Source organism: Ascaphus truei, chromosome 6 (assembly GCF_040206685.1).
Source record: "Ascaphus truei isolate aAscTru1 chromosome 6, aAscTru1.hap1, whole genome shotgun sequence".
NCBI classification, from domain to species: domain Eukaryota; kingdom Metazoa; phylum Chordata; class Amphibia; order Anura; family Ascaphidae; genus Ascaphus; species Ascaphus truei.
Genome location: NC_134488.1, coordinates 131,717,939 through 131,743,702, shown reverse-complemented (window position 1 = coordinate 131,743,702; position 25,764 = coordinate 131,717,939). Strand labels below are relative to the sequence as shown.

The 25,764-nt window shown below is 43.1% G+C and overlaps 1 protein-coding gene across 2 annotated transcripts; it reads left to right on the top strand.

Moving 5' to 3' along the window:
- The first annotated feature begins 13,520 nt into the window (after nt 1-13,520).
- On the top strand, nt 13,521-24,487 carry LOC142496591 (formyl peptide receptor-related sequence 1-like). Of its 2 annotated transcripts, XM_075603256.1 has the most exons (4): nt 13,521-13,613; nt 19,173-19,272; nt 19,340-19,476; nt 22,560-24,487. In XM_075603256.1, exon 4 carries the CDS (start codon nt 22,573-22,575, stop codon nt 23,653-23,655), a length of 1,083 nt encoding a protein of 360 aa, XP_075459371.1. In that variant the 5' UTR covers nt 13,521-13,613; nt 19,173-19,272; nt 19,340-19,476; nt 22,560-22,572; the 3' UTR covers nt 23,656-24,487. The 2 variants fall into 2 exon arrangements, with proteins under 2 accessions (XP_075459371.1, XP_075459374.1); XM_075603259.1 differs by lacking the exons at nt 19,173-19,272; nt 19,340-19,476 and having other exon boundaries at nt 13,548-13,613.
- Nucleotides 24,488-25,764: the final 1,277 nt, after the last annotated feature.

Sequence of the window (25,764 nt, the reverse complement as noted above, 5' to 3'; positions counted from 1 at the left end):
GAAGCCGTAGTGAAACGCGTTGGATCTGTTGTTGGGGAGCTATTCGAGTGCTGACACGGAGGGTCCTGGCATACTGCATTGATCGAGTGCCCGGTGAAGCTTCTTCTGACCATACTCAAGCCGTCACAGGACGTGACGCGGGCGTGACGCACGCGGAAGCAGATGAGGCAGCAGTGAAGTCGGCGCATACCTTGTGTAGCAGCGGCTCTCTCCCATGTACTGCTCCTAAATTTTAAATGTGAGTGCACTATACATATGTTTGTGTGATATGTAATAGACCATGTTATGCATACTACACCATTGTGTGCTCTTTCTTTCCCACCCCAATACCTGGGAGGGATTCAATAGGGGATTACCACACTAACAGGTTGGAGGAGATTTTAAACTAGGATGGAGGGGGGAGGGGAATGAAACAGATAATGAACTAAATGGAATAGATGAGGATACAAGGTGGTATGGAGGTAGAATGGGGGCAAGTGCAAGTTTGACAAGCAGTGAGACACCCATAGTAAATACAGATAATACTAGAAAACTTCTAAAGACTAAACCAAGTGAGCGCAGAAAGGAAGGAGCAGATAAGATAATAGTACAGACTGAAAAAGAACTTAAATGCATGCTTGCTAATGCAAGAAGCCTGACAGATAAAATGGGGGAGCTTGAATTAATAGCTGCAAGGGAGCAGTATGATATCATAGGCATTACTGAAACATGGTGGGATGAAACTCATGACTGGACAGTTAATTTAGAGAGTTATTCTCTTTTTCGGAAGGATCGAACAAATAGAAGGGGAGGTGGAGTATGTTTATATGTTAAACCGGATCTCAAACCTATTATAAGGGATGATGTCTATGAAGGGAATGATGAAAATGTAGAGACTTTGTGGATAGAAATTAGCAGTGGAGGTAAAAGTATAAAGAAAATGTTTGTGGGAATATGCTATAAACCACCAAATATCTGTGAGATTGAGGAAGCTAAAGTACTTTTGCAAATGGAGAAGGCATCAAAACTGGGTCATGTTTGCATAATGGGGGATTTTAATTATCCAGACATAGACTGGGGCAATGAGATTAGCGTTACAACGAAAGGGAACAGGTTTTTTGGGGGTGCTTAAAGACAATTATATGACCCAAATTATTGAGGAACCAACCAGGAGAGGGGCACTTCTGGATTTGGTTATGTCAAACAATGTAGAAGTAATAACAAATATTCAAGTCCTGGAATATTTGGGTAACAGTGATCATAACATGGTCTCATTTGAAATAAATTATCAAAAAAACAGATTACTTGGGTTCAACAAAGACTTTAAACTTTAGAAAAGCAGATTTTAATAAACTGAGGTCCAATCTAGTAGTAATACAATGGGATTATGTTTTTGCAGGGAAAAATGTAGAAGATAAATGGGCAGTCTTTAAAACATTGTTAGAAAAGCACACTTATCAGTGTCTACCATTGGGTAATAAGTATAAAAGAAATAAGTCAAAACCAATGTGGCTAAATAAACAGGTAGGGGAGGAAATGGACAAGAAAAGGAAGGCATTTAGATTCTTTAAATCAGAAGGGACAGAGACATTGTATCAGAATTATAAGGAATGTAACAAAAATTGCAAAGGGGCAATCAAATTAGCAAAAATGGATATTGAAAAAAGGATTGCAATTGAAAGTAAGGTCAACCCTAAAAAGTTCTTTAAGTACCTTAATAACAAAAAAATGAGAAAAGAAAATATAGGACCCTTTCAGTGTGAGATGGGTAGGCAGATTATTGGAGATAATGAAAAAGCTGAGGTATTAAACAAATTCTTTGCCTCTGTGTTTACCAGGGAAGAATCAAGTTCAATTGTAGTGCCGCAGGAGGAAGCCACAACCTCCATATTAATGAACAATTGGTTAACTGAGGAAGAAGTTCATAAGCGACTTGAAAAAATTAAAGTAAATAAGGCACCTGGCCCCGATGGCATACATCCAAGAGTTCTCAAGGAGTTAAGCTCAGTAATAGCAAAACCATTTTATTTAATATTCAAGGACTCCATTTCCACAGGCTCAGTACCACAAGATTGGCGTAAAACAGATGTGGTGCCTATATTTAAAAAGGGAGCTCGATCACAACCGGGAAATTACAGACCTGTAAGCCTGACTTCAATAGTAAGGAAACTACTTGAAGGTTTAATACGGGATAATATTCAGGAATACCTAATGGAAAACAAAATTATTAGTAATAGTCAGCATGGATTTATGAAGGATAGATCTTGCCAAACTAACCTTATTTGTTTCTTTGAGGAGGTAAGTAGGAATTTAGACCAGGGTAATGCAGTTGATGTGGTCTACTTAGATTTTGCAAAGGCTTTTGATACGGTTTCAATGCACCTGGATTGAAAACTGGTTAAAGGACAGACAACAGAGGGTTGTCATAAATGGAACTTTTTCAGGTTGGGCTAAAGTCGTGAGTGGAGTACCTCAGGGATCGGTACTGGGACCCCTGCTTTTTAACTTCTTTATTAATGACCTTGAGGTTGGGATCGAGAGCAAAGTCTCCATCTTTGCTGATGATACTAAATTGTGTAAGGTAATAGAATCAGAGCAGGATGTAATTCTCTTCAGAAGGACTTGGAGAGACTGGAAACGTGGGCAGGTAAATGGCAGATGAGGTTTAATACAGATAAATGTAAGGTTATGCATTTGGGATACAAGAATAAAAAGGCGACTTACAAATTAAATGGAGATATATTGGGGGAATCCTTGATGGAGAAGGATTTAGGAGTGCTTGTAGACAGCAGGCTAAGCAATAGTGCCCAATGTCATGCAGTAGCTGCAAAGGCAAACAATATCTTATCTTTCATTAAACGGGCAATGGATGGAAGGGAAGTAAACATAATTATGCCCCTTTATAAAGCATTAGTAAGACCACACCTTGAATATGGAGTACAATTTTGGGCACCAATCCTAAGAAAGGACATTATTGAAATAGAGAGAGTGCAGGGAAGAGCCACCAAATTAATAAAGGGGATGGACATTCTAACTTATGAGGAGAGGCTAGCTAAACTAGATTTATTTACATTAGAAAAGAGGCGTCTAAGAGGGGATATGATAACTATATACCAATATATTCAGGGACAATACAAGGAGCTTTCAAAAGAACTATTCATCCCACGGGCAGTACAAAGGACTCGGGGCCATCCCTTAAGGTTGGAGGAAAGGAAATTTTACCAGCAACAAAGGAAAGGGTTCTTTACAGTAAGGGCAGTTAAAATGTGGAATTCATTACCCATGGAGACTGTGATGGCAGATACAATAGATTTGTTTAAAAAAAAGGTTGGACATCTTTTTAGATGGGCAAGGTATACAGGGATATACCAAATAAGTATACATGGGAAGGATGTTGATCCAGGGATTAATCCGATTGCCAATTCTTGGAGTCAGGAAGGAATTAATTTTTCCCCTAAATGGGGTTTTTTGTTTGCCTTTCTCTGGATCAATAAGTAAGTATAGATATAGGATCAAGTATCTGTTGTCTAAATTTAGCATAGGTTGAACTTGATGGACCTACGTCTTTTTTCAACCTCATCTACTATGCAACTATGAAACTATGTAACAGCACTCCAGTCAAGACTGATTATCATTATACAGCCGTCCACCTGAGGGTCCAGTTCAAGGGCTCTTATCAGAGAGAGATGAGTCTCTGATCTGCCTTTATTGACAGAAGAAATTTGTGAGTGATACTGACACATTATTGTTTCGACTCACTTTTGATTATTGTCTGCACCATTATATTTTCTCCACTTTTCACATCTATCCACTGAGAATTGCAGCGCTCCCCTGAATTGGAAGACAACACTTTGCATTTTGGACCTGGACAGTCCTCATTAAGGGTGTAGAGCTGCTGTTTTCTATTGTTATATAGTATTCACTTTAGTTGCACTATTCACTTGTGGTGGAATTAATTTATTGTTATTTGTTAGCACATTTATTCACTTCCAATTGGGTGATAATCACACCAAATAGACACGTGTCACTACCATTTCACCTGAAGCGCCCGGTACCATTTTTTCTGTTTGATGTGGGGGGAGCAGGGTTTGCGAGCGCAGGCTCGTCACAGGCTCCTCCTCCGCCCTGGAAATAATTTATAAGTATTTTTTGCATTAAACACAAGACATATAAAGTAACTATTCAATAACTGTTTCAAATCCCCTCTTTTTTTTGAGAAGTGTGGCATAGCTGCTTGCACTTTTGTAGAAGTTAAATGCATGTTTGCTTTCTGGCATCAAGTGCACTACTTTATCTTTCTTTCTTACTTTCTGTTTCTGTTTGTTTTTTTGCTGGGCCCAGCAATTTTTTGTTGTTTCCTTTATCTGAAACTTTACTAACCTTTAATGTGGTGTCCTGAGGTCAGTCAGTACAATACAGGTCTGGTTGGAGTTAAACACAGTTTGATGTTACACAGCCATGGGCAGTCTCTGTTATAAAGGAAAAGGGCGTTTCCTTCCTGCATACCATTCAGGGTGGATTATACCATGGTATGGAGGGGGAGCAATTAAAGTAAGTGATACTGAATGTCATTTATTTTGCAGAGTAAAGACATGCATGGGATGTTTGTAAAAGGTACTGTTGTTTATTTTGGGGCTTGCTATAGAAAATTGTATGTTGTGTGAAGTGTATTATGTTTGCAAATTGTGTAAGTTTTGGGAGACAACTCCCCTGTGCGGTATACTTAATTTGGTTTGGTCCAAATTAACCAGTAATAAAAGGAAGGGAGTTTCTTTCCCTGGGGGTCCTGATGCACACCCTGTTGTTGCTGTGTGATAGGAGGTTGTTCTTTTTCTGCACTCCTTATTGCTGTTATGTGATATGAGGATGTTTGTGGAACTTCAGTGAAAGGATGCAAACTTTCTCATACAGATATTGCTGGCTATTCTGTGGCTGGAGACATCACGCTGGGAGAACTGGTTGTTGTACACCTGAATGTGGAATCCCTAATAAAAAGGAGGTTCAGAGAACAGCAAAAGCCTCTTTCATTCTTCTCAGGGTCTGATGCTGCTTCTTTAAATAAAGGCTGGACTCAACCTTTCACATATGGTGGCAGCGGTGGGATAATTGATGCTGTACCCAACATCTAAACCCTATGGTCCCTGATGAAAAGGACATAAAGGAAGGTAGCAGCTCGCCCTAACAGACGAAGATATCCAGGTGTCCTTACCAGACAAGGGCTGATCGAGCAGAGGAGATTGGTGCCGGGCGTGGAGGTAATTATGGAGGATGACGAGGGATTGGAGGCCAGTGGGGAATTTGGAGCCAAGCCCAAGACCCATACAGTGGAAGCAGTTAAGACTGGAGCGGAAGGAAAGGAGGACCTTCTGAAGTGGCTGTTGGTCCAACAGGCAGAACAAGAGCAGCGGCGACAGGAGATGGAAGAGAAACAAGAGCAGCGGCGACAGGAGATGGAAGAGAGATGGCAGGAGATGGAAGAGAGACACAGAGGGAACTAGAGAACCACCGTGAGGAGCAGGAGTGGCGATGGGCCACACAAATAGAGCAACAGGAGAGACGGATTGATGATATGCAGCAGCGACAGACGCAGCAGATGGCGGACTTGATGAAGCTCCTTCAAGCAGGAACCATAACACCGGCACCTGAGCCAATCATCCTCAAAGAGATCCGCTTAAATAAACTGAGCTCTGAGGATGACATTGAAGCTTTTCTCGTCATGTTTGAGAGGGTGGCCAGAGCCTGTCAGTGGCCAAGATCACAATGAGTAAGGAGGCTAGTGCTCAGATGGCCTACAGTGCCCTAAGTCCAGGGGATGCCGAAGACTACGAGATGGTGAAAGAGGCCATTTACAGGCGATATAACATCAACCCGAGACGTTCAGGCAAAGATTCCGCAACCTCCGCTATAATCATTCATAAGGCCTGTGGGAGACTTAAGCCAAATTGATGGATTTTATGAATAAGTGGATTAAGCCGACTGAGAAGGCAAAAGAGGAAATTTTGGAGCTATTTGTCATTGAGCAGTTCCTGGAGATTCTGCCACAAGGTGCGCAACTGTGGGTACAGGAACATCGACCCAAAACAGGGGATAAAGCTATAGACCTGGCTGAGGACTATTTGGCAGCTCATCTGGAACGTGAGAGACCAGTGGTAAGACCTCCCCCCTCATCACATACACCATTACGAGAATCTTCATTTAGACAGGGGGCAGGTCAGAGCTCACATATACAGGATACATGAATATGCCATCTCTGTAAGAAACCAGGACACATAGCCAGATATTGCCAACAAGGGAAGAATGGGCCAAGTACTATGATCACCAATGCTGGTGGATTCATTAAGGAAGTGACCATCAGGGGGGAAATGGTGAAGGCCCTCATAGACACTGGGAGGGAAAGTACTTTGGTAAAGAAAGGACACTTTTCCAAAGGGATACCAGTGGGCTCTCTGGACATACAAACATACAATGTGTCCATGGACATTATAAGCGGTGTCCAATCATTCCGCTGCCTATCACTGTGGGTACCGTTACACATGTAGTACAGGCAGGGGTAGTTGCAAATATGCCCTACATGGTGATTCTGGGGCGGGACTTTCCAGGTCTGGTAGGACTATTGACACACTGTTCAGCAGTTACCACAAGGGCCCAAGCGAAGAAGCAAGCTGAAAAGGAGAAGGACATGTCTTTGAAAACTTCTTTGGAGAGGCTTTTTCCTTTTCACCCAGAGATCTTTGGTGAAGAAGGGAGAGGCAGGAAATCCCATAGGCAAAAAAGAAAGGACAAAGCACTCGGTCCTAGAGAATTAGGGGTACAGGACTTGGACGAGGTCAATAATGTTTGGGGCAAGGATATTGTAGAGGCGCAACAGCAGGACCGCTCACTAAACCCTTTTTTTCAGCAGGTGGTATCCCAGACTGAAGAGATGAGCGAGTTTGGGCCTATACCATCATATGTATTACGGCAGGGTGTATTAACCAGGGTCTGCAAGGATCCGCAGTCTTCTTTGCAGGTGGAGCAGGTCATGGTGACAAAAGTATTTTGGAAGGAGATTCTATGTTTGGCACACGATGTTCCCATGGGGGGTCATATGGGCAGAGACAAGACCTTATGTAGAATATTAATGCATTCCTTTTGGCCTAAAGTACATAAGGATGTGGGAGAATATTGTGCCTCTTGTCCTATATGCCAACAGGTGGCCCCAGTAAACATCATGGATCGGGGGAAATTGATCCCTATACCGGTAGTTGGGGAAGCTTTTGACCGGGTGGCCATGGATGTGGTGGGTCCTTTACAAAAAAGTTCTAAAGGTAATCAGTATATACTGGTACTATGTGATTATGCCACCAGGTATCCAGAAGCAATTCCCTTGCCCAGTGTTACTGCTAAGAATGTAGCGAATGCTCTTATTCAAGTATTTGCAAGGGTAGGAATCCCTCGTGAAATTCTCATGGACCAGGGGTCAAATTTCATGTCAAATTTAATGAAAGAGGTGTATCAGTTGTTGGGAATCCAGACCCTACGTACATCCCCATATCATCCCCAAACTGATGGTTTAGTAGAGAGGCTAAACGGGACACTAAAAAGGATGATTAGAAAGGTGGTAGGCGAGCAGCCTAACAAATGGGACCTGTGGTTGCCTTATTTATTGTTCTCATACAGGGAAGTACCACAAGCCTCAACAGGATTTTCCCCGTTTGAGCTACTTTATGGAAGGCAACCCCGGGGTCTGCTAGCATTTATCAAGGATTAAAAGGAGAAAAATTAACCATGTTTAATGCGATCGCGCATGTGCATAGTGTCAGGAGTTGCGGCGGTCATATTAAGGTTGACGCGAGAGTCGTGCATGCGCAGAAGCATGCGCAGGAGTTAGCGCGATGCGGCAGCCATTACATGTTTACGCATGCACAGACAGAGTCCGCAGCGGCCATTACAGACTCGTGCATGCGCAGTCGCGATTGTGCACGCGGCCCCACTGGAAAGGAGGTCCGCAAGGGACTACAATTCCCTGCAGCCCCAGGAGCTGGAGCACAGGTGACTCACAGCAGCCTATAGGGCTGGGAGATTCCAAAGATCCACAAGACTCTGGTCTGCCCTCCAGGCAGACCCATTATATCGAGTATTGGATCTTTGGGAGATGGTCTATCTAGGTACGTCGATTATTTCTTACAAACTTTAGTCAAAGAATTACCGGCTTATCTTAGAGACTCCGCAGATTTGCTCCAAGATATTCAAAAGATCACTTGGCTCAAAGGTTACACTTGGGTTACCCTTGATGTAACTTCTTTATACACACTAATTGATCACACTTTGGGCACAAGGGCTATCAGTCACTTTCTTAATCACTCTAATTTGAATATGGCACAAATCACTTTCTTGTTAGATTCAGTCACTTTTTTATTACAGCACAACTACTTTATGTACGATGCACAGTTTTATTTACAGTCACAAGGCACAGCCATGGGCACGTCATTTGCACCCTCATACGCGAACCTTTTTATGGGATTTTGGGAATCTACTCACATTTTCGGTGATCACAATCCCTTTAGAGATAATATTATTTTTTATCGTCGCTTTATTGACGACCTATTAATCATTTGGAAGGGGGACACCGACACTCTACACGAGTTTTTTGAATATCTTGGAGCAAATACATACAATTTAAAATTCACACATTGTTACAGTGACTCACAGATTGATTATTTAGATCTTCATCTATATATAGATGTTGGACAACAAATTCAGACCAGCATCTATAGGAAAGCAAATTCCAAAAACTCTCTGCTCAGATCAAACAGTGCCCACCCGAGACCCCTGATTAAGGGAATACCCAAAGGGCAATATTTAAGACTAAGGAGACTATGCTCCACTGATGAGTCCTTCTTGGCACAAGCTGATGAATTGAAGAGCAGGTTTAGAGAGCGTGGCTATGATGAGGGGGACCATGAGAATGCCTTCCAAAATGCCCTAATGACCGATCGCAATGATCTGATTAAGAAGAGGAAACCTGGGAAGTCCTCGAAACGGGAAGGGGCAGCACAGGTCCCACTCTTCATAACCACCTTCTCTAGACAGGCAGAGCAAATACGGCACATCTTGCAAAAACACTGGAGGGTTCTGCAATTGGATTCTGAACTAGATCCATATACTATACACAAGCCTAGAATAGTATTTAAGAAGGCAAAGACCATTGGAAATTCTGTATCCCCCAGTTTATTTTGCTCAAAAAAGAAAAACAACACACAGCTACCAAGGGGATTCTTTAAATGTGGCAATTGCAACCTGTGTAGGTATGCGGAACCTGTCAAATCCCTAAGGGATGTACACACTGGTCACATCTATAAGATTGAGTCATTTATGACATGTAACACTGAGTTCGTGATTTATCTCTTGAAATGTGCATGTGGTAGTGGCTTACGTTGGCAGGACAATTAGAACAGTGAAAGTGAGAATCACAGAGCATATACGCAGTATCAGAAATAAAGATGAACGTTTCCCAGTAGCGCGTCACTTTAATACATGCAAACAGGGATCAATCAAAACCCTTACATACAGTGCTATTGAAAAGATCTCCATACATCCTAGAGGAGGAAATAGGGAGGCACTATTAAACCGTCGAGAAATGTTCTGGATTTATGCCCTTGGGACAATGGCTCCCAGGGGCATAAACCAGGACTGGGAATTGAAACACTTCCTAAATTAAAATAAACTTATGGTATAACCAAATATTATCTCATAATATATTTATACTTGAGTAGTTTGGGGTATTCAATTATCCCTGACCGGAGTGTTCAATAAATATAAATGTTTTTTGTGCCTCGAGCTAAATGTATTTACCCCCAAGTGTCTCGCAGTGATACAATTCACAGTACGCACATGTACACACAAAAGAATAGATATTCCAATAAGCAGAAAACTAGTCCAATATTCAGAGTACAGGAAAGACAAAGAGTTAATTACAATTCGTATGATGATAATAATTTTAAAGCCAACAATGTATGTCTTTATCATAAGATATGATATCATATGGTACCTGAATAGCTTCACGGCGGATATAAGATTCGCAATATAGTATTTTTAACTCTTTTTTTTTATGTATTGTTTATTGTTGTGTTTGATATGTATGTGATTTACTTATTGGTGATATTCACATGATTTTGTTTTTCTCCCCCTTGTCTCATTCACTGTCTTATTCCTCTTCCTTCCCAACCCCCCCCCCTTCCCCGACCCCCACCTCCCCCTCTCCTCCCCCCCCCCCCTCTCCTCCCCCCCCTCCCCTCTCCTCCCCCCCCTCCCCTCTCCTCCCCCCCCTCCCCTCTCCTCCCCCCCCTCCCTCATGGGGTGAACCTTATGTCATGTCATTTTGCTGCAACATTAGAACAATAGAGTGAAGTGAGGTGAATTATGTTTCCCTATACATCTTTTATGGTTGCTCAGATGTGATTTGGGACACATGAGGAGGTTGCAGATGATCTATTCAGACAGTAATTCATTATGATTGATTGGGGTTGCACTGAGACACGCAGAGTTATGACCTAGGCAGTGTTCTATTGCGGCCACCCAGCAAGTCACATCCTGTGTTTATGAGAGGCAATAGCACATGGCTAATTTATATTCACTGCACATTCTCACACGCTGGACAGGGTTACGCTGATAAACGCAATGTCATGATGTAGGCAGTGTTTACTGCGGTCACTTAGCAACCCACAGCGTGCGTGCGTTGATAGTAGAGAACAACACATGGCTAATTAATATTCACTGCACCCTCCAACACATACACAGCTGTTAGGTATAGACTAGTTATCGATTTTTCGCGCCAAAACACACAGCGCAATGACGCAAGGGGGAGGGGTTTTACACTATAAGACAGGGGGTAATGGAGACGCGAATCAGCTCTATGATTAAGGACCACGCAGGTCCGAAACGCGTCAGTGTGTCCCCCATACCATATGTTTTTTCAATAAAATTTCATTTTTAATCTACACCTTGCTGGTCTCTCATCTCTACAAGCTGTGCACCGCTGGAATCTTCGGATCCTTCCTACTGTTATAGGGCTGGGAGATTCCCCCTGCAAGAAAGAATACATTTCGTGCGCAGGGAAGAGGAAGTCAGTAGGAGCTGGGACACACAGAGGGGAGGGTGTATATGTGCAGGGAGGCAAGTAGCCTCTGCACTAGGCCAGAAGTCTCCCCTTAGGCCCTAGCTCAGCCCTACTCACCATCAGCTTGTGACTGCTACAGGGACGTCCCTAGGATAGGGACAGGGTTCAGTCAGGAAGAGCGAATATCCTGGCCACTGTTGTTTGAAGGTGGGTCATCCTCTGCAGTATCAGAGGCAGAGACTGCCAGAGATTTAGGGCGGTACTGCCATTAAATACAGCCAGGGGGCGGGCATCCCGATGGCCCAGCCACAACAGGATATGCCACCCCGTGCTGTCACTCAAGCACAGCATCAAAGGATGAAGGGGGAAAACCCCATGATAACTACTAGGAAATGTAAGGGATCGGGGGACAATTGCCTCTCAGCGGGTCACCTCGGCTCCCAGTGCGGCTGCTAGCTCCGGTCCCCCTCCCCGTCGGCTCCTTACCTCTACTGCTCGGACGCCATGCCACTCCTCCGTGGCGCACGCCACATCCTCCCACACGCAGCCAGGGCACGCGCATGGGAATCTTACAGAGCGCGCGCACCCGATCCTCTTGGCTTTCCTCCCGTGTCGCTGGCTCCGACCCCCATCGGCTGCAGGTGATTTCTACTACTTACCTGTCTGACTCCCACCCTGCTCACCTGGACCTATCCCTGGGCTTGCTCAGACAGGCCTCCGCTCCACCCCTCGCTACCATTGGTCCTCCTGCATTTATCACCCCAGTCTGCCCTCTCCTTCCTCGCTCTGCATAGTTCCTCTGTGACTCCTGTTGTGCGGTTGTCTATGCCAAGCTCTGTTCCCTGTTACAGCTCACGTTCTTGTCCCTGCCCGTTGAATACCTTTGGATTTGATCTCGGCTCTTGTTTGACTACGTGTACCTCGCTACCCCTGGACTCGGCTTTGGACCTCACTACGCTGCTATCTCCTGCCCCTGACCCACGGCTCTTGGATATTGACCCTCGGACTTCTGGCACCCCGGATGCAGCAAGTATCTCGTTAACCCTTTATCACCAGGCCCGGCAACGCACCTTACCACACTCCGGGCACGCCCTCACTGCTGTGGGTGCGTGTTATACCCTTACCCACCTCAGTACTGGGTACTGGCCAGGTCTGCGGGCATACAGGCGTTACAGCAAACCTGTGAACACCAGGGTTTACGGCCAGCCCATTGGGTAGATTTAGTAGTCAGGGGGTATGCCGCTACACTTGACTCAGTGGTGGAAATGTATCCATTTTAAAAAGTGCACATAGAAGTTTGTTTTGACGCATTGTTCTTTTATCTGTTTGCGTAAAATAAAAGAACGTTTTCCTACATTCTGCCCCTCAGATATGGCTGATTTTTTTTTTAACGCAAATAGACAATAATAAAATGACGAATAAAGACACAAAGTTTGATACATCTCAGTACAATCTGTGCATCAGTTAACTCCTCCCGATCTCCTATTGACACTTCCCAGATTGCAAACGGAGACACATGGCACTAAACTTGGAGCAATGACCTTTGTACATAGATGCAAAGAGGCAAGGGATGAAAATGATGCAAATTTGCGGTGAAACATCACTCCGCCTGTGTGTTTCTGTCCTGGACCTGCAGGTTCTTGTTTCTGAAGATGGGAAAGAAAAGCCATCACTTTGTGTGTTACACGTCTTGTGCTGGACAGCTTATGAAACTAGTGCAGGAATACGGGTGCTACACAGATCAAGGAATGGCAGCAGCCACCTCCATGGATGCACAGGTCAGGAATCAGATAGGGATATAGGGGACTGTGTATCAAAGTCTCTCAGCTGCAAAATATTTGCAGCATATTTATAACATGCTTTATCACACTTAAGCAATATCTTTTGTACAAACAGTTACCAGATCATCTCTTGTTTTATATAGGGACACAAAGCCCATCACTTATAGGACTGACGTGATCCAGCATAGGCTGAGGGGTATGCAGTAGGATATGATCACGTGAGGCAAGGGGCTTTAGGTTAAAGTGCAGGAATTAGGGAAACGTGTAATGCAGTAATGTCCCCGGCAGCAAAACTGGGGAACAAAGTGTGGCAGAAATAACAAACCATCATTGAAAGAAATAGGGTTTCTTTTATCTTTTGATAAATCTGGTTCTTATTTGTGCCCCACATTTGCTACCAGAAGACTTTAATAGATAACTCACCATGTGAAGTTCAGCCCCAGATACTGATCCATGTTTGGGAGATAGTGCAGCTGTTTGATAGATACGGGTCCATGCTTACAGCAGGAGATAGCTGTTTGATAGATACTGATCCATGCTTACAGTAGGAGATAGCAGTTAGAGATGACAATGTCCATGTTTGGTTAAAGCAGTTATAATATCTCAGAATAAAGTCACGTTGTCCTGTAGACCAATCAGAATGATTCATATAAAAAGTTCTCCCCTTGTGAGGATCATTGAAGCTTTCGGCTGCGGCTCTGAGAGACACAACAGAGCAAAGCCACAGAGGTGAGCAGGTCCCGCAGAGTTACCTGGTAAGGAGGGGTATGGAACCAGAGAGAAGTGCTCATGGAAAAGGGGAAATGCAGAGTGAGGGGGGTCTCCTGTTATTTCATCTTAACAGTAAAGGGAACAGGTCTTCTAAGTGTGACTCTGTGGGTATGAGTGCGGGGATGCAGAGATTATTGGGAATCACTCACCTATCCTATCACTTGTATCTCCAGTTGGGAGTGTGCAGCCAGTATGTGAGTGTAGAGATACATAGCTTGTGACACGTAATGCTGCGTGACATAAGAGATATTATCAATGTCCTGATCTGCAGTATAAACATGCTATGGTGTAATAAAGTACTGACAGTGTGCACCTCTAGGTAATAAATCCTCAGATACATAGGGGGTTATGCAATAAATTGCAATAGTGCCAATCAGGAATCGGGACACTATTGCATGGAAGGTACAATTGAGCTCAATGGTAGGTTCCCTGTGTTAGTACCCCGATGGGCACTATTACAGTTTAATGAACAATCCCTTTGAATCTTAATTTGTTTTCATCCAAACAATGCTGCATATGGCCCTTCCCCAGAGATATTACATTGAAGGTTTCTGCATCACCCAACATGACAGAATAAGTGCTGCAGATATAAAGGTTTCAGTCTTTAATGCTGAAATCCTTATAACTCAGAGAAGTGGCACAAGAATAAAAGGATCTTCTTACTATCGTCTCCCAGCTACAAAACTGGGGCTAAACCAGTGCAAAAAATAGCACCAGATTAATCACAGAAAATACATTCATCTGAGAGTCGGAGTTTTACATTTGATATATCGGGTGCAGTTATTTCCCGCTGCTCATGCCCCAGTTTTGCTGCTGTGAGACTTTTATGTATAATCCCCAAAGACCCCAGCACAGGTAGGACTGACAGAATATGCCAGGGGAACAACATGCAACATGGCATAAAAATAACAATCTACCCTGCTGTGTGTCACCATTTTACAATTCCAACGTGCGGTGAAACAGCCTCAGGCGAGGAGAATCCGGCTTGTGCAGCCAACACAACACAGACAAACAATTTCTTCAAAGTGCCGGTCTCCTCTATGACAGAGATACAACGCAGAGCTCTGCTCACACGTTCATAATAACGTTCTCCACTTAATGTGACAGCCAAGAACCGTGGGAAGACAACGTGTCTGTTAAAAGTTAAAACCACAAAGGGAATCCTCTCAGAGGAAATACAACGTTTCTCATCCCAAATGTCCCTTTCATTGAAGCGTTGTCTTTCCTCGGTTCCTGGCTGTCACATTAAGTGGAGACTTGCATTATGAACGTGTGAGTGTACCTCTGTCTCAGAGGAGACCTGCACTTGGAAGAATTTGTTTCACCATTTTACAGGCACCATATTAAAAAAAATTGTGTTATTTGTTTTGTTTAATATTTGCAGCATTCGATTACCTTTAATTAAAACTAATTACCTAAGCTGCTGACTGATTCGTTCTTCCGTGATCGGTGAGCAAAGATCCCGCTTCTCCAGGTTCATGTAAAGCTGCCTTTCAGTTTCAGTCAATCCTTCTGTCAGTGTAACACAGCAGCTACACTATATCCCTTATATTAATTAGGTAACATTGTATATTGTGACAGTTTGCCGCTCAGCACAGACTCCTGGTGGAAACATTGCTACACTTTCCTAGTTGGATGTTTTTAATTAAAAATCAAAACACAATTTCAGTTCCAAAACACAAAGAAGTTTGACCGCGTGTTTTAGCTTTTTGCCCGTCTGTGTGTCCTGCCCCCCCCCCCCCTCTTACACCCTCCACCCGGTGGAGCTGAGGACACGAGGGGCTCTGTCTGAGTCTCCCCCCCGGCTGAGCTGCGGGCTGTGTGTCCTGCCCCCCCCTCTTACTCCCTCCACCCGGCTGAGCTGAGGACACGAGGGGCTCTGTCTGAGTCTCCCCCCCGGCTGAGCTGCGGGTTGTGTGTCCTGCTGCAGCCAGCACCCCAGGGGAGGTACGGGGCATGGGGGGTTGATCGGCAGCTCGCTTGGGGGGGATAGACACATCACTCGGGGGGGGGGCGGTGTTCGGCGCATCACTGGGGTTTTTGTGTGTGTGTGTGTGTGTGTGTGTCAGTCTGTGTATGTGTCAGTCAGTGTGTGTGTGTGTGTGTGTGAGTCAGTCTGTGTATGTGTCAGTCAATGTGTGTGTGTTTGAGTCAGCCACCCTGTATCCCCCCGGCAGAGCTGCGGACACAGCTGTGTGTCCTGCTGCAGCCAGCCCCCGGAGGCACGGAGCCACGGTAATGCGCGTGTGTGTGCGTGCGCACTCAGCGCTCTTCCTCCCCCCCCTCTGGTGGTGCTGCGGGGGATGCAGCTCACTCAAGCCCCCCATTACCAGACCGGAGCAGGAGACGACAGGGCACGGTAATGCGCGTGCGTGCGCACTCAGCGCTCTTCCTTTCTCCTCCCCCCCCCGAATGTGGGCATGGAGGTAAGTGTTGGCCTCATCCTCCAGCACTGGCGTCACTTGCACCTCACATCCGTTGCACTTTTGCGTCCCCACGATGCAGGTTTATCCCATCAAAATGTGGTACTGTACTGTACATGCCACTAAGGAAGTTTCACTTCCAAAACATGTAAGATATTGAATGTTTTGCTCCTTTAAGCTGAGACCTGACCCTTTATGAGATGGGTGCAGGGATTTAGATCATGACATCTACCTTTGCCGGCATGTTATGGAATAAGCTTCAGTCTTGGTAAATCCAGGGCAGAGATGTTCACAGGAGCAGTAACAAAGGAAACGCTAGAATGAATATTTTTGGCTTAGAGTAAATGTGTAAAGTTTGTCACTTTTAGGGGGGAAAGATAGTGTGAATGATGCGGGGAAAGAGAACCTGTTACTGCCATTGGGTAGGGGAATATCTATCTGTCTCAATGTCTTGTATAGCGCATACACAGAGCGCACCCTGCCGATATGGGCTTTTTATAAACTCCAACCATGGAGCGAAGAATCAATCGGGGTTGGAAAGGTGACTTCACAGAGCCAAGTCATGAGCCCTTTTCTGAAAGGGGGATAGTCTTTGATGGGTAGGTGGGTAGTGGGTAGGGGATAGTGGGTGAGGAGCATTCCAGTAGCCCTCAATTTAGATGTCTTGAAGGATGAGTGCAGTAGATCAGAGCCTGGCATCTCCAGTAATGTTCAGTGAGGGGGGCACAGTGTGCGGATCCTGGTACCTTAATAGTAAAAATACTATAAAGAGAAACCTTCCTCTGACCCCTTGATGGTGAAAGCGTGCTGCCTAGGGAGAGTGGCAATATGAGCATAGAGGTGTGCCTAGGCGGGCACAAGAAGATCCCTAATAAGGCGCACTGCAGACCTTTATAAAATAATATGGTCAGGGGTGAAAAATGTATATAAAATATTTTATTAATTAAAGTGTGGAGTGTACTTAAAAACGATGTATATAGTCTATATAAGGTATACGTCTATTAGCTAATGTCACTCAGTATCGATATACACTACATCAATGTCCCATTGAGGCTGAAGATGCAGAAAATAGGCTCAAGGGGTGTATTCTTGAGTATGAATACACTTGATGTAAATAGGTCGTGTATATATAATTGTTGTTACTACCGTGATCCTAAAGCAGGTTCAAAAGACTAGTATAACACCAAAGTGAAAACATAGCCTAGTGGGCATATTTACTCTATATGCTCCGTGGTGAATTAACACCTGGTGAAATTGCTATATTGAGAGGACACAGTGGATGTGCACTGCTCAGTAGTGTAATGTCCACTTCTTATTATGAGGCAGATCGGCTGCCTATTGCTGGTACTGTATAGGTTTAAAGGTGATCTGTGCAATAGAGTATTTACTGCGCATGCTTCGTAGTCGGTGACAGATATAGTTAAGATCTGTTACTGAAACACAGTGGGTGAAGCTTGCTTAGGGGAATTGTACCCTCTTGAATGCAACAAGGTAGGTCTGCTGCCTGTTGCCAAAAATAAGTGATTTTTTATATATGGTCACAGAGATACATAAATTGTTAGTGTATCAGGTATACATAAGTTACTTTCAACGCGATCCTTAGAAAGGTTCGTGGGACTTAGTCTAACACCAAAGTGAAGGTACTGCGTGATGAGCTTATTTGCACCAATGTGAAAGTACAGTTGGTAAACCGGCAAAGTAATGTCCTTTGCCTTTGATGGGGCAGGTCAGCTTCCTATTGTGGACACTGTTAGACTCATAGGTAATCTATGCTGTAGAATATTCACTGCGCATGCTCTGCAGTTGCTAAAAGATATAGTAAGCATCAGTGACTTACTCTCGGTGGATGGATCTTACTGGGGGGATTATTACCCTCCTGGGTACAAACAGGTAAGTCTGGTGTCTGTTGTAAATGTAACGGGTTATCAAGTGATTTCATCAACACATTAGTATACCATGTATATGGAAGATATTTTATGTGCGATCATAAGGCAGGATCGTGAGACTGAGTGTACCATTAAATTGAATGTTTAATGAGCATTATATTCTATGTGTGCTCCGCGGTGAATAAGCATATAGTAAACCTGTTGTTTTTAAAGAGAGCACAGTGGATGCACGCAGCTCAATAGTGTTATATCCTGTGGCACTAGTAAAGCATGTCTGCTACCTATTGCGGATACCGTGATACCTCAACAGATCCCTGAGATATCCAAATAGGAGAACCAGACGATAAAGTTTTGGAATAAAATGTCTCAACAACGGTCTGAGACTAGCTCATAAACTGAGTGAACTTGTTAAGCTAATAGATTTTAACAATAAATATCGGCTAAGACCCGACATGCGGCATGTTTCGTCGCTTACTGCGACTTCTTCCGGGGTGGGCGTGTCTGCGTCCCTGTTGGCCCCTTTATACCACGTGGGTGCCATGGTAACCGAGGGATGCTTGTATTGCCGAAGGAATTAGTGTGGTGCATAGGTACTGCACCTAATTAGACCTGTTAGGTTTTGAAATGTTCCGACCCTTGTTTAGACTGTTGAAAGTGTATACAGTGCTCACTAAGTGTGAGTGGATGAACAAGAAGATTACCAGTGGATAATGACTGTAAATGTCATGAAATTTAAAGGAAGGAGGTGAACACAAACCCTTCATTGATGCCAGATGGATATTGGGTGTTTAGCAAATATATCCATCTGGCTTCACACTGCAAAAGCTTTTTGTCCCAATCTCCTTTGCGGACACTGGGGGGTATATGGTCAATTCCTTGGAATGTCAAAGTGTTGATATTGCTTGCCTTCTTTTCCCTAAGGTGTCGGGTAGCCGGAGGTGTCTAGAGAATTTCTTATAGATCCAATATGTTCTAGCACACGTCTTCTGAGTTCCCTTTTCGTTTTACCCACATATTTCATTCCACATGAGTATGTGACGAGGTAAATTATCCCTGTGCTTTTGCAATTGATGAACTGTTTGATAGTAAAGGTTTTGTTCTCTCCTATATTAGTGACATTTTTGCTTTCTTTCATAAAAACACACGCTTTGCAGCAGTGGCATTTATAGAATCCTTTTATGCTCAGCCATGTTTTGCTTTTCTTGTTTTTTACCGAAAAATGACTGTGAACCAGATGGTCCCTGATGTTTGCTGCTCGTCTCCATACAACTGAAGGGCGATCCTTGAGGACCAATTTAAGGTCATCGTCACATATCAGTATGTGCCAGTGTTTGGTGAGTATTTTATTAATGTTTTTCCACTGGTTGTGGTATGTGGTGATGCATCTTATTTCCTTCTTAGCTTCTTCTTGAGCTTTGTTTTTCAGGAGATCATCGCGTGGAGTATTGATGGCTCGGTGGTATGCTGTTTTTAGTTGTCGTCTGGAGTAACCCCTGCTAAGGAAATTGTCCCTCATCTCTATGCTTTGAGTTTTGAAGGTTTGTATATCGGAACAATTTCTTCTTATGCGTAAGTACTGTCCCGTGTGGATACCCCTAATGAGTGGTTTAGGATGAAAGCTATCAACTCTCAGATAGCTGTTTGTGGCAGTTTTTTTCTTATAGTTGCTGGTGGAGAGATATCCTTCTTCGGTTTTGGTAATTCGTAAGTCGAGAAAAGTAATGCTGGTGGCACTTATCTCTGAGGTAAGCTTAAGGTTGTGCTCATTAGAATTCAGCAGATTTAAGAAGATTTCCAGATCTTTCCTGGTACCGTTCCAAAGCAGCATGATATCATCTATATACCGGATCCACAGGTCAATGTGATCAGTGTATAGAGACATGCCTTCAGAGAAAACGCTTACCTCCTCCCACCAACCCAGGTAAAGGTTGGCGTATGTGGGGGCACACGTAGTGCCCATAGCTGTTCCTTGTATTTGGAGGTAATGCTTAGAGTCAAAAAGGAAATAGTTATGTTGTAATACAAATTCCAAGAGTCCTAGTACAAAGGCATTGTGTTCAGAGAAGAAGCGGCTACGTGAGGATAGAAAGTGTCTGACTGCCAATAGACCTATTTCATGTTTGATACTTGTATAGAGGGATTCGACATCAAAACTGACTAATAGAGTTTCTTTGGTAATTTGTATCCCCTCGATCCTGTTTAAAACATCCTTGGTGTCTTGTACAAAAGACGGTAAAGCTGTTTCAAATTTCCTGAGTACTTGATCAATGTACTGTATACACTGGAATTTTCAGTAAGGGATCCGATCCCTGAGACTATCGGTCTACCTGGTGGCTTCTGGATGTTTTTATGGATTTTGGGGATACTGTAGAATGTGGCTATGATTGGTTGTTTAGTAGTCATAAAATCTCGTTCTTTTTTTGTTATGACTTTTGTTGTCCTGCCTTTTTCTAATATAGTTTCTAAGAATTTTTGGAATATATCTGTGGGATCTCTGTCAAGAACCCTGTAACATTGTTTGTCTCTTAACAGTCTCAGATTCTCAACAATGTAATCCTCTGTTTTTAGTATCACTAAATTGCCGCCTTTGTCCGCTGGTTTGATTGTAATTTCATTCATATTTTAATCTCTTTTAATGCTGTTTGTTCCTGTAGACTCAGGTTGTTTTTGTCTTTTGTGACTTTGAGTTCCTCTAGATCTTTTGTTACTAGGTTGAGGAAGGTGGAGATGTTTGAGCATGTATCTTGGTGGGGAGTAAAGCGGCTTTGTGGTTTAAGGGTGGTGTGTGGTCCATCTCCTGGATTTTTTTCCCCATCTTCAAGGAGATCTATCAGATTCGTAAGGAGTTCTTGATCTTGTGTGTTTATTAGTTCATCATAGTCATTTGGTGTTATGTTTCTTTCTCTTCGTTTGAAGTACTTATGCAGAAGCATTTTTCTAGCAAAAAGATTAACATCTTTAACTGCTTCAAATAAATCGAATCTGCTCATGGGAACATAAGAGAGACCTTTCTCCAAAAGAGTAATTTGTGCATCTGTTAGGATTACTTTGGAGAGGTTAATGACTTTTCCCATGTTGTTCATGGTGTCGTTCTTATTTAACGTCTCCTTCTCCTTTGTCTCCGGTAGTAGGACCATCTTCCTCTTATATACTAGTCTTATGAACCTGCTTTAGGATCACGGTTGTAACAATAATTATATATACACGACCTATTTACATCAAGTGTATTCATACTCAAGAATACACCCCTTGAGCCTATTTTCTGCACCTTCAGTCTCACGGGACATTGATGTAGTGTATATCGATATTGAGTGACATTAGCTACTAGACGTATACATTAAATAGACTATATACATCATTTTAAAGTACACTCCACACTTTAATTAATAAAATATTTTATATACATTTTTCACCCCTGACCATATTATTTTATAAAGGTCTGCAGTGCGCCTTATTAGGGATCTTCTTGTGCCCGCCTAGGTACACCTCTATGCTCATGCTACCTTAATAGTAAGCATGAAATGAGAAGGGCACAAGAATGAGAGACCCAGCATTGCCAGTCTGTGCATTCAAGCATCTAATTATCGGTATCAGAAAGTCAGCTGTAATGGGGCTAGTTTTATACATGCCTAACAGGACAGAGTGCCAGCTCTTCAGGTTAATATCCCATATATAGAGGCCCTCTGATCTCAGGGAGGCGTATTAAACTTGTGTTACATGTACGTGCCGTCGTTTTTCTCATCTCGTGTTACCAACTATCTCTCAATCTAACATGTAACTGCCCTTTCTTACCATACAGTAGTTTGCTGAGGAATGTGATTTAGCTTTCAGCAAAACATCTCTTAATCCCTTTTATTCCATAGGGCAATGTGGTCTAAATTCACTAATGGTTGATAAATGGAAAATTGGGAATATCAGTGTTTAATGCCAAGTTTATTTATCAACCTATTCACTAATTCTGTATCACCAGGGGTAAAGCAGTGAGAATGAGATTTTTACTTCTGCAATAGGCCGCACGTATAGTGCCCGCGACGAGCGATGCGACGGGTGACGTCACCCGTCACCGCCAGCGAAAGTTATATTTCGCTTTGCGGCGGCATCGCGGGCGTACTGGCATTTGATTGATTCAGGGGCTGTCACATGAGGCGACAGCCCTTGAAAAATCAAATATTGCCAGCTACCAAATTTACGACGCGACGTCGCTCCATCGCATTGTCGCCGTCACGCTTACTATAAGTGCACGCGGCGGCGGCGGCAATGCATTTGTTTTTGGGTGACATCGCCATCGCCCGTAACGGACACTATACGCGCGGTCATAGGCTGGCAATATCTTTTAGCACAGTTTTGCAAATGAGCACGCAAATAAGTTCAAATGTGTTACCTGTTCCCCCACAAATAAAAATGTCTTGCATTATATATTAAAGATTTCATTTAGTTGATGTGTTTTTTTATAGCTCACATGCAAATACAATGAAGATAATGGAATCATACTTTGCTTGGCATCATTACTCTAACACCAGATTAATAACACAACTTCCATTCAAAGTCCCGCCAGTTCTGTATTATAGATAACATTTTCGTTTCATAATATTAATCTCTGTATTTTGCTTGCACATGACAGGACACTGCTAGAAATGGAGACTTCTGTTCATCCTGTTCCCTTCACCGTCAGTAGCCCTGAGACCAGTGTTCCAGAGGAGGATCCGGAGAATGGTTTTCTGGTTTATGATACCTTCCACTTGATACAAGTAATATGCATAATTTGCTTCAGCATAACATTCATCCTAGGGATTATAGGGAATGGTTTGGTCATTTGGATTGCTGGTTTCAAGATGAAGAAGATGATTAATACCATATGGTTTCTCAACCTGGGTGTGGCCGACTTTTTATTCAACATCTTCCTTCCACTTCAGATAACAGAGTTGGCTATGAATGGTCACTGGCCCTTCGGACAGATAATGTGCAAGGTCATCTTCACTGCTATTTTACTAAACATACTGGTCAGTATTTCCTTCCTAATGGTCATCAGTGTTGACCGTTGCACCTCTGTCCTTTGCCCGGTATGGTCAAAAAATCATAGGACACCCAGGTTAGCTTCCATCATTTCAATAGTTATCTGGCTGTTGTGTTTGATCTTCAGTGCCCCATTTCTTGTTTTCTATGAAATTACGGATGACCCTTATGAGAATATCTCTTACTGTCATACTACATATCTCTCCTGGAGTAACGTGACCACATTTGACTATCACACATGGAAAAAGAGGTATAATGCTATGTCAATCACTAGATTTGTGTCCATGTTCCTCATCCCCTTCGTTATCATTCTGGTCTGTTATGGTCTCATCGCACTCAGGCTAAGGAGAAGGGAAAGTCTTTCTAGATCTGGGCGACCTTTCAAGGTTATGATTTCCATTGTACTTTGCTTCTTCTGCTGCTGGTTCCCCTTCAACTTCTGGCCTCTATTGGAAATCATGGACATTGAAACTGGCTGGGCTGTCGATTTCATAGTAATAAATATTTGCTATTGCCTGGCTTTCTTGAACAGCTGCCTCAATCCCCTGCTCTATGTCTTTATCGGTCGTGACTTCAAGGAGACCTTAAAGAAGTCTATTCCATTTCTTCTGGAAAATACCTTTAGTGAGAGGTGTAACCTTGATTTTGAGTGTCAAGATGATCAGACCAGGGTTAAAACCGAACTGGAGACTTTCAAGCCATGATATCTTGTAGAGATCCTCCATCATGCTGGGCACTTCCAAATTAGTCAGTGTCTTTTATTGTATAAGGTGTGATAAGCACAGGTGACGTGCTATTACATGTACTGATTTCAATTTGGGCTTTTCCTGTGATACTATTGTCATGATCGGCGTATGAGGGGTTAATGGGATCTGTGTATCCTAGTCTTGTTCAATCTGGCCCGGTTATTAGATATATTGTCTGTTCTCTCGTGACAACGATGTCATCTGCACTTAACCCACCATACAGGGCCAGTGTGCTTAAATCTAGATTCACTGACTGTCACTTTGTGAGCCTTTAAAAAAAGGGTGTGTGTGGCGAGCACGCGCATTTCAAGTGAAACTTCTGTGTGTTTTGTCACTGAAAATGTAATTCAGCTCTCAAAGGTTTTTCATTCAATCAAAAATATAAAAATCAAAATACAATTTCAGTGACAAAACACAAAGAAGTTTCACTTAGAACGTGCTTACTGTTTTAACATTTCCCTTTGAAAATGTACAAGTGATTATCTACTATTCAACCGGTTCTAATATGGAAATGCTGCCTTATTCCGACCTAACAAATTGCCCCTGTCAACTTTCAAAACTAGACTCAATAATCTTTGTTATTGAAGACCAATAACAAAGATTTTTGTGTCAAGTTGTGAAAGTTGTTGGGCTCATATTACTCATTGGTTTTACCTTTTGCTTAGGTAATGCAATAATTAGGGAAGGACTTGGATAAATGTAATTTGCTTGTTAAAGTCTTACCTATCTACTTTAAGAAACGTTTATTATGTTTTCTATTTCTCTACATTCAATAATTTGTTATAACTTAAGTCTCTATGATCCAATATATATTAACCTGCTCTTTATCATTGCAGATTACCTTTGCTTTTTATATGCTATTAAACATTTACAAGAAATGTTCATGTTTTGTTCTTTCACTTCGTGGTGTGTGTTTGTGTGTGTCCCCGCCTCTGCCCATGCGCACAGTGCGCCGGACGTCTCTGTGCATGTGCGACATCTCCACACATGCGCGCCATGCCACGGACGCCCCTGTGCATGCGCAACGTGAGCCGGACGCCTCTGCGCATGCGTGTCGTGTGCCAGAAATCTCTGTGCTTGCGCAGCCAACACAGGCCACCCAGGTCACTTTCCTTACACCCTTCCATCACCATGAAGGATATTTGTGTTAGGAAAAGTTTGCGAGGTGCCTGCAAAGAAGTTTCACTTCAAAACAGAATGAGAGAAATCTAAAAACAAAAATAAGAAGTTCATGCCCCCTCTATTGTGATCCAATGTTATATTTTAATAGAAATGATCACAAGGATTATAGTGCAACAGAGCACTAAGAGAAAGTAACAATGAAACATTTTTAAACAGTGTAACAAATTCAGCGACAGGAATAATAAAATATTGCCCCTTATTATGGGCCAATAGATCAGGAGCACAGTAACAGTGTCTTTCACATAACACAGACAAAAGACTCACTGGACATACCAACAGCACAGACTGGACAAACAGGACAAGCAAACACCAACAGGACTAACAGTCACAGAAGCAAAGCTATAATTAAAAATAGTTTAATATAACTAGATAAATAAAAGAATGTGGACAATAGCAGGAACGCCAATCCGGTTGGGTAAAACCCGAGTAACACTCACAGGACGGCAGAAAGTTAAAGGCAATGTGCATCCACTTGGCTGGTAAATTGCTTCCTCCACATGTAGAGAATTTGCAGGGCTTCCAGTTCACCATATACTCTCCCGTATGCCTTAGTTCCTCAGATCCGGATACAACGTCTCTGGTGTGCTTCTCCGTGTCCCAGATCAACTTGGGACCGGTAGTGACGTCACCGGACGTTGCGTCACACACGGGCAGGAACCAGCATTAATGGATGTAATGGCGATAGCAACTCCTCCGCTATTTCTCACCGTGTGAGGATATTGGGCACAAAGACTCCTTCACTCGCAATGTACTGCAATGTCCACTATAAATAAATGGCCCTACGCATTTCGTGTGCGTAACACACACTTCTTCAGGGGATCGTGTGAGAAATAGCGGAGGAGTTTTGATCGCCATTACATCACATAGGAGCCGCGGTGATATTAT

Excerpts from the sequence above, each read along its gene's own strand:
- LOC142496591 (XM_075603256.1), top strand. The coding sequence starts at position 22,573 with ATGGAGACTTCTGTTCATCCTGTTCCCTTCACCGTCAGTAGCCCTGAG.